General features: G+C 44.7%; 1 protein-coding gene across 1 annotated transcript; it reads right to left on the minus strand.

The window, feature by feature from the left end:
* Positions 1–2503: 2503 nt before the first annotated feature.
* NDUFB8 (NADH:ubiquinone oxidoreductase subunit B8) lies at positions 2504–9490 on the minus strand. The gene is made up of 5 exons (XM_069098738.1): positions 9367–9490; positions 9114–9240; positions 5781–5880; positions 5132–5287; positions 2504–2687 (listed from the first exon to the last, which is right to left on the minus strand). Exons 1-5 carry the CDS (start codon positions 9449–9451, stop codon positions 2595–2597), a joined length of 561 nt encoding a protein of 186 aa, XP_068954839.1. The 5' UTR covers positions 9452–9490; the 3' UTR covers positions 2504–2594.
* Positions 9491–9876: the final 386 nt, after the last annotated feature.

Consider the following 9876-nt stretch of genomic DNA (forward strand, 5'->3'; position numbering starts at 1 on the left):
TGTGAGCAGAGGAAAGGGTTATGGATGGAAGAGGTGCTGGAGGAAAAAAAACCATGATTTGTGTGAAAGTGGACTATGCAAGGAAAGGGAGAATATAGCTTTGAAGATTCAATTCAACAAACATTTATCCAGTGGCTATATATGCCAGGCACTGTGCTTGGATGACACAAAGGTGGGGAACCTAGGAAGGTTGACTGGAAGAATAGTGGTGCCCTGGACAAAAATGTAGGTAAATTAGAAAGAGGACTGATTTAGTCTGGAAAAAAGGTAGGTTGAGTTCTAAGATACCTATGGAACATCCAGTTTGAAACATCCCCAGAAGTGGTTGATAATCTGGACTCAAGATCAAGAGAGACTAGGGCTGGATATGTAGATCTGGGAGTCACTTGCATAATGATAACAGAACCCTGGGAGTTGATAAGGTCACCAAGCAGTAAATGTAGAGAAGGCTAAAGGACAGACTCTTGGGATACATCTTGGTTAGGCAGCGTATGTATGACAAACTAGCAAAGGAGACTTGAGTTAGGTATCTGAGAACCAAGAGAGAAAAGTCACAAAAATTTAAAGAGACTATCCAGATAATCAACTTCATCAAATGCTATAAAAGCAATCAAGAATGATTGAAAAAATTATTTTGCCAATAAAGTGATCATTGGTAACTCTGGAAAGAGCAGTTTTGGTCCAGTAGGCAGGCTATACACTAAACTGCAAAGAGTTGCAAAGTGAAAGAAAGGAGAAGCAATGAATAGTTTCCCCTAGAAGTTTATTATTTTGGGGGGGGGGCAATTGGGGTTAAGTAACTTGCCCAAGGTCACACGGCTAGTATTTTTGTGTGGGTGTTAAGTGTCTCAGGCTGGAACCGAACTCGGGGTCCTCCTGACTCCGGGGCTGATGCTTTTACCTAGCCACCCCAAAATTTGACTTTTTTTTTTTTTTTGCTTTTTGGAGGGCAATTGGGGTTAAGTGACTTGCCCAAGGTCACACGGCTATTTTTTGTGTCAAGTGTCTGAAGCTGGATCCAAACCCAGGTCCTCCTGACTTCAGGGCTGGTGCTCTATTCACCTAGCCGCCCCTCCCTAATAGTTTATTAAAAGGAAGAGAAATATAAGATGACTAGGATGACAACTTGCAGGGACAGCAGGGTCTTGTTTTTTTTCCCTAAAGGAGAGAGACTTGGGTGGCTTTCTAGGCAGCGGAATAGTGAGATTAAAGATAACAGAGGAGGATGATTGTGGGGGCAAGCTTTTGGATAAAATGGAAAGGTATATGTAGAAGCTAGGTTTGGCAAAAAGGACTTCATTCAGAGCCTATAGTGCACAAGAGGGTAAAGAATGCCAAAGGGTTTTGAAATAGAAGTGTTATAAGAGGCTTAGAGTAGGCTTTATGTAAAGTAGGATCATCAATTAGGAAATAGGAAAAAGATTTACTTGCTACAACAGGGATACAATTAAGATCAAATAACCTAAGTTTGTAATGGACCTAGTGAATGACTTTTTCAGTATGGTCTCCAGTTGTTTTAGCCACTTGTAAGAAGTGGAAGTTGGTGGTGGAAGTAATACGAGGTTAGGGTTTGCCAAGGCATTTGAAGTGAAAGGACAAGGTGGAAAGGAATCTGAAGTAGAGGACAGTGTAGAGTTTAACTGGCTAACCACAGGATCAAGACTGGAGAGGAAAGCGAAGTCATAGCAGGGGTGACAGCTTGAGAGGGACTGAGAGATTAGAAGTGACACTGAAGACAAAGAATAGATTTAAAATTAAAGCACAGAGAAAAATGGTATGATAGGTTATGACTGAATAAATGAATTTTGGAGTTGATGGGCATGGAAATGGAATACTCATGAGCCTATGGTGAGTGTGATGAGATCAGGGGTATCAGGGTATAACCAGCCTGTGTGTGGCAGTGTTTTGGGATAAAGGAATGGATCATAGGAGATGAGGAACTGGGAAGTTAGGGTCTATGAGAGAATATCAACATAGATACTAAAGTCCCCTTGAATAATGGCAGTTGGTTCGATGACAAAAGATTAAAAACCAGGTTCTGAACTCCTTAGGAAAGGAAATGGGGGTGGTGGTAGACCTAGGGAGGGGAGCAGGGCAGTAGATAATGGCCATCAGGAATTGGAATGGGTGGTTTGTTGATTCGTAAATCATCAGTTAAAGGCTTTGGGGAACATCCAGAAAAATCAGTGAAATGAATGGTCAGAGAGTGTGTACTAAGAGCCTTAGGCTTTAGTCATCTGTTGTTTCTCACTGTCCTGCCATGAACAAAGGGCCTGTGCTCACTAAATACTTGTGGACTAAATCATTCTGCCTCAAGGGTCAAATACAATGTTCAGTAAGAACAGGACCTGAGCTCTAGGATAATCCCAGGTATAGGCAGGAAGCATAGGCAGAAAACCCCAGGGAAGAGAGGCCCATGAAAGAGGTAGGAGGCTAGACTAGTCTTGCCTTAGGAGCAGGGATGTCCTGTGTTAAGAGAAATGAGGCACAGAGAGCAGACCACTGAGTTTCATTAGGTATTTCATTAAGCTTAAATCTTCCTGATCAAGTAGGTTTGCACAGAAGAAAGTCAGTGGCCCTGCAGGCTAGGTCCTTCAGATTTCATAGTGTATCACTGGCTCTGGCTCTGCGTTGGGATCACCTCCACGCTCCAGGTACAGGTTGCTATAAGGATATTGCTTCGGAGCCTGAGGAAGGAAGCACATCAGAGAAAGCAGGTAAATGCCCCATCTGCAGTGACCCTACCCAATACTAACACCCAGGAAACAGCACCTGCCCTGTCAGACCCAGCTGAGCAGCAGTGGCAGGAGAAACATCCTTCTTTCGTGCTGAGCCCAAGGCAGAGAAAAAGCCTAGATTGTAAACGAAGTGCTGCTTGCACTGATTGTAAGAGAATCAAAGCTTTCTAAATGAGACGGCGCATCCATCCATCCCACTCTCTCTCGGGTCGAGGCAGACTCAATCTCCTTTAAGTCACTCAGCCTCTAATGGTTCCCCTGCTAAAGTGGCCTAGCAAATGAGGCGTGCAGAAGCAGCAGTGGGGGAAGCACAGAGGAGGCACGGCTGGGACGTGCTTTAGGGGCTGCTGGCTTTACCAACAACCAGCTGTCAGAGCTCGCAGCTCAAGGGGAGGAGAAAAGGGTGATGTGCTTACAGAACTGAAAAATGCAAAAGCTACACTGTGCTTCCTGGTTTCCTGAAGTGAAGTTAGTGCTCACATCAGCCCTGTACACACACTCCAGCCAGGAGCCCCTGGGGCTCAAGATCAAGGCTCGTGTCAGTGCACACAGACACACCAGCTACCATGGAGACATGGATTATCTCTGCAGAGGTAGCACAGGGCATCTGACTGCAACGACTATGGGTCTCCTGCTTCCTCCAATCCATTCTGCACAGGCTGTCAGATTAATCTTCTTAAAACACCACTTTCATCATGTGACTCACTAGTCCCAAAACTTACAGGGCTTGTCACTGCCTACAAGATCTGCCTAGCACTGCAGGCCCTTTATTGACTGGCCTCACCAGATTCTTCAACGCATGCCCTCCACTCCATCCAGTTTCCTCAGTGTCCCCTGCACATTCTGCCTTCATCGCCTCCCTTACCCTGGCCCTCTACCTCCAATCTAAATCCCATACTGCCCCCAAGGCCCAGATGGAGTGCCATTTCCTAACAACAGATGTCCAAATGATGTACAATCCTTTGCTAAACCACCAAACACTTCCTTCTTTCTTACCTTAGAGATCTCTTCTAGCTTCTTCAGGTATACAGTCTTCCCAATCTAGCTATAAATTACTTACGGGTAGAGGCTGTTTTCTACTCTATGGTCTCTAGAATACAAGACTATGTAGCAATTTAATCACTCATCAAATACAACATATAGTCTATGTGGTCCCCTACTAAAGATGAGTAAAGATGAGCTCCTGGGGAAATGGGCCATTCTCATTTTTGTCTTTGTATCCCAAATGCCCTGCATCTTGGGAGTCCCTTTATAAATGCCTAGTGGGTAAAAGGGTCCTTTCAGAGATGAAGCCCAGCACCTGGGAACCCTTTTGTATTTTAGTCTCTAAAGACTGTATAGCTTTGCCTTCTCAACCCTCGTCTAGTCACAATAATGGTTTCATACCATCCAGAGCAATCACAGTTTGGGGCAAACTAGATCCCTTTCTGATTTCTATAGTGACTGGGAGAGTAGCTGGCAGATGTATATTCCTGAAAGTGCAGTTCTGACCTTGTCACTTCCCTGGTTATTCTAGAGGACTCGTAGGATAAAATACAAACTCTTGTTTGGCATTTCACACTCTTCGCTATTTGGCTTCCATCTATTTTCTCACTTTTTTCATTATTCCTCAAATATTTTAAGTTCCAGGCTAAGTGTCCACTGGCAGAGTGTTCCCTATATATTCCATTCCTTCTCCCATTTCTATGCCTTTGCATAGGCTGTCCCCCCTCTCCACCCCTCAATATCTGAAATATTCACCCTCCTTGAAACCCCTCTCTTTCTGTCCTGATTCCTCCAGTTGTTAGTGCTCTGGGGTGGGGTGGGGGGTGAGGGGAATCAGTTTCTATTTACTTACCTGTGCACATGTTGTTTTCCCTCAATAAAATGTAAGCATATAGACTGTTTAACTTTTAAATTTGTATCCCTAGCACCCATCACAGTGCATGATACATAACAGGTGCTTAATTGGATTTGCTGAACTGACTGAAGGGTTCCTGTGTCAGAATAAGAAAGAAGCCGATATATCATCCTGTAGCTGCTATTCAGCATCCTGGGCAGAGAATGTTCAAAAAAGCCATTGGTGGCACCCTTCAGATCAAACCTAGATTCTTGTATTTCAGATGCCTCATTTCCATAGGAAACAAGGCTGAGCATCACATAGTAAAGAAGTGTTTCCCCTAGATTGGGGGTCTAATCCTTTTATGTGTCACAGATCCCATCCTTTTGGCAATCTGGTGAAGCCTACAGACCCTTTCTCAGAGTAATGTTTTTAAATAATTGAAGGAAATGTTAAATTTCAATCAGAAATTTAACTGAAATAAAGACATAATTCTTTTCTCATCCAAGTTCACAGATCCCCCTGAAATTTACCTGTGGACCCCAAGTTAAGAATACTTGCCCTAGATACTCACCACAGGCCGATATGAGGGGTACACCTCTCCTAACCAGAACATGAATATCATGAAGCCGACGAAGCCAAAGAAATGTTTACACATGGTGTTCCAAGAAACAGGTGTGGGGGACGTATCCACACGATTTCGAGTGTACATATCAAAGTCAAAGTGCATCTACAACAAATATAGAGTTATGAGTACTAGGTCGTTAGCTTTGCAACAGGCAGGGAGCACAGAACAGAACTCTGAAGAGACTGGCTAGCAGAGGGTCTAGTACTCCTGAATGCTGTGTTCTTAGAGACTGTACCTTTCTCAAATGACACTGACAACCCAAGGGGGTGGGGGGAGGCGCCAAGGGGAGGTGGTTTGCTAACTTAGTTTGCAACTTATGGAGGGCAGCTCAATTGCTAATATTACAAAGTTTGGGGGATCTCTGGATATTTGACCCATGTATTACCTTGGAAGTACCCAGTTTCTTGGAAGGCAGAAAAGCTTACTGCTAACTAGATATCCTACTTCTCCATTAAAGGGTTAGGCTGACACCTGGGTACAAAGGAAAATTCACTATGCAGAGGAATAAGGATGCCTTAAGTATTATGGAGAACCCTGTGAATGACCGAAATATTTAAAGAGAAAAGGAGGGGTCATAAGAAAATTGTTTTCTCACCGGTTCACCCCAGTTTAGCCTCAGTTCTGAATGGTCCCAGTCATACCATGGGTCTCGTTCATGTTGAGAGTGGTCCGGAAGCTTGGGATAGTCACCATACCTGAGAAATAATACCAAGTCTTGAGTGGAGGACCACACACCCCAGGGGAACTGGAGATACCTCACCTGAGAATTAGAAAAATGAAGTCGCAAAGGAACTCAGCTTCCTACTCTAAGCCATCCCACACACTTGCTACAATGATACTCCTTAAGTAAAGATCTAGTCATGAACTTTCCCTACCCGATTAACAGCAGTGGCTTAGGACAAAACATAAACTTCTTTGACTAGCTCTGCATAATCTCATATTTCTTGTCTCATTGGACATTACTCCTCCCACACTGTAATCCAGTCAAATTGCCTTCTCTGTTCCAATTCCATGACTTTGGATTGGCCATCCCCCATGACTGGAATGTATTATCTCCTTGTCTCTGTCTCAGAGTTCCTCTTTTTCTTTATATCACAGCTCAAACAATAACTTCTGTACAATACCTTTCTTAAATTCCCCTGTTAGGGCTCTCTCTTCCAAACTACCATGAATTTAATTAGTTTTTTTTTGGTGTGTATTCGTATTTGCTAATTTTATAATTTTGCTGCATGTATTTTTACATTTACTTGTTTCTCTCAATAGAATGTAAGCGAATTGAGCAGTGATGGCTTCATTCTTTCTATCTGTATCACCAGGGCCTGGCACAGTGCCTGGTACATAGGAGGTACTTAATAAATGTTTGTTGATTGATTGAACTGGTCTGGTTGAACAAAGACCCAGACCCAGGACTCAAATTCTATGAGACTGCTATGTAAGCTCAAATTACAATTTAACTTTGTTCATTTATATTCTCTCGTTTAATTCAGGGGAAGAATCATAGAATCACAGAACACACAAGCTGGAAGAGACCATGGAGACCATCAAATCTGATCCCCTAATTTTATGAATGAGAAAATGGAGGCTTAGGTTATTTACCTTTACCAAAGTACTTTTTCAACATTAGAGTCAAATCCAAAAATAGAAGAAAACAAAAAAAAAAAGGAAACATTAGAGACAGATTCCTCTTCCTCATTATAACCACTGATATTGAATAGAAGCTTCTGGTTACTATAGGACCATCTGTCCAGTGGGATGATGCATATAAAGTGCTTTGCAAATCTTTAAAGTGCTACAAAAGTTTCAACTCCTATTATTGTTTTGGACTTTTAACTAAGACCCTTCTTGAAGAGGCTTGAGGACTGGTCAGAGATGCCAAAGGGTTCCTGTTCAGGTAGGTTACACTAAATAGTTTCTGAGGTCCTTTCCACCTCAGAGCCCAAGAAAGTCATATTTGTCCAACCAGTATGCAGGAGCATATTTGTGACACAAGTCTTCAAAGATAAAGTTATCCTTACAGAGGAGCTGCCAGGGCTACTGCTGCCTAGAAATTCTAATTAACCCGGGGGGGAAGACAGATCCTATAGATATGCCACAATAGGAAATGGATCAGGAAACAGTATGAATTTGGATATTGGCATCAAACTGCTAATGACAAAATGGAAAAAACCGATGTAGTACCTATAACTAATGTCATCATTAATGGGACAAAAATAGGAGAAATAAGGCAAGTAAATAAACAGTCAGCTGTTCTACCCCACATTAGGGGTCATTCCTTTTCCCATTAGACTATAAAGTGCCTTGAAGAAAGGGACTGTTTTGTTTATGGATCTCTAGTGATGATCACAGTGCCTGATGTGTGATAAGTGCTTTATGAATGTTTGTTGAATGATTAACTCAATCAGGTAGGGGTAACATATTAGTTGTATCTGACCTATTGAACAATTGTTATTGTGACCACAGAAAGATCACCCAGCCTGGAAAAGCACAGAAAAAACAAAGAACAGCAAAAGTCACATAAAGTGAGGCATAAGTCATATATACACTCCTGTGTAGGAGGCAGTGGGGTATTTAGGTGATAGTATTTCACTTAAAATCAGAAAACATGGGTTCAAATTCCAGCCCTTCTACTAATCTGTGTGACCTTGGGCAAACCTTGTCTTTGATCCTTAGTTTTCTTACCTGTGAAAAGAGGAAGTTGACCTAAATGACTTCTAAGGATCCTTCTAACTCTAGCTCTATGATTCTATGGATTGGTCTTATAAATATTAACCCTTCCCTCAGTGGGGTTGGAACAGTTCAAACAGCCCTTACTGCAGCACAGAACATAGCACTGAGGATCAACAAGCCTTTGTTAAACACCTACCATGTTCCAGGTACTTGTTGAATGCTAGAGATACAAGAAAATAAAAAACACAATCCTTGCACTCAGGGAGTTCACATGGTAATGGGGAGACAACATGTAAAAACTATGTACATATAAGATATAGATGATGTAACCTGGAGACAATTTCAGAGAAGAGGCAACAAAGGAGCCAGAAAAGGTCTTTTGCATAAGGTAGGAAAAGTCTTGAGGAAAGATATGCCAATTCCAGGCAGGGAGAAAGTCAGTGAAAAGGCAAGGAATAGAGGGATGTAGTATCATGTGAGAGGAAATTCAAGTAGGCCAGTGATGTTGGACCATAGAGTACTTAGAAAGGAGTAAAGTGTAAGCTGACTGAAAAAGTAGAAGCTAAAGGCTTTTATGTGGAAACTGAAGTTTATTGTTTTGGGAAGAATACTTTGGCAGCTGGGAGAAGAGAGGGGACAGGAAGGCCGTGGAAGGTCCCAGGAGACCAGGCCTGAAGTAATGGGAAATTGTGACAGTGTTGCTACTGACTGTGTGAGTGGAAAGAAAGGAGATTATATGTGTGTATACAACATACATATATCATACGTGTACATACACACACATACATGCATGTGTGTATACGGGAGATGTTGTCAAAATAGAAACAAGATTTGGCCACAGACTGGATATGAGGGGTAAGTGGAGATAAGAAGTGGAGGGTCAACACCCAAGTTGTGATCCTAGGTGACTGATGTCCTGGACAGTCGCTGGGAAACTAGGCAGAGAGGAGGAATGGGTAGGAAGGAGAATGAGGGTTTGAGGAGGTTTGAGCCCACCAGGGAGCCAAGGAGCCTCGGGAAACCTTGAGGCTCTCACTGAGTGCTTGCCTTGCTCACGTTCGAGGAGGCAGCCAAGTGGAGCTCAAAGGCGCAAAGGGCCTGGCACTTCCCCGGCTCGTGTCCAGGCAGGTGACTACTGATCCGAAACAAACAAACGAAAACTTCGCCGTCTGCTGCAGAGGGCCACCGGCATCCGTGACTCACTATGCGTCGGCAGCCCGGACTGGGGAGGGGAATGTATGCTCCCGGGCAGCCTCCTTACCCGAAGCCGTCGTCCGGGTAGGGCTCGTAGTCCTCCACCCGCATATTGTACTTCTTGGCGGCGGCGGCGCGCTCCTCCGGCGTGCGGGGGTAGGGTCCCGGAAGCATGTCCTTGGTGAGGCCCGAGGCTGAGCAGGGAGGACGCCGGGAGTCAGAACCCAGCCTCCAGGCTGCCTCTCCCCACCCCCACCCTGACCCTCCCCAACTTCGCTCCTCCGCTCCACCCGACCCTCATACCCCAAATCCCCTCCCACCTGCCCGGGCCCCCAGAGGGGCCACCCGCCGGGCCGCTGTCCCCAGCCATCGGAATCCCCGGGACACAGCTATGGAAGCCGCCATCTTAACCTTCTTTAAGATGCGCCCGCGCAGGCGCAGGTCAGCTCTACGGCGGCCGACCAGAGGCCAAAAGAGTAACGCGGAGCGGGGCTGTGCTTAAGTAGGGCAGGTGCGGGAGGGAGGAGAGTGCGATTTAGGGACCCAAGGACTGGGGGAGTTAATGCACCTTCCCCCTCGCGTCGGTTACTGAACTCTCTGGGTCCTGGAGCAGAGGCTACATGTTGAAAGACGTTGTGAGGGAGGGATGGGGCCAGATGACCGAGAACTTTTGTGGGTGTCGGAGGCGGAGTTGATCCCTTGGCTCTTGTCGGGGAGGCAAGTGAATGTCCCGAAGGAGGTGCCGTTTTAGGGACGTGAAGCTGGCCACCCCCAAACTCACGCTGGGCACGCTGCCCTGGTGCTTCTCCTCTTCTCGCAGCTCTAGGGTA

Source organism: Petaurus breviceps, unplaced genomic scaffold (assembly GCF_028583685.1).
Source record: "Petaurus breviceps papuanus isolate PSGF00001 unplaced genomic scaffold, PetGlider_PUasm1.0 37, whole genome shotgun sequence".
Classification (NCBI taxonomy): domain Eukaryota; kingdom Metazoa; phylum Chordata; class Mammalia; order Diprotodontia; family Petauridae; genus Petaurus; species Petaurus breviceps.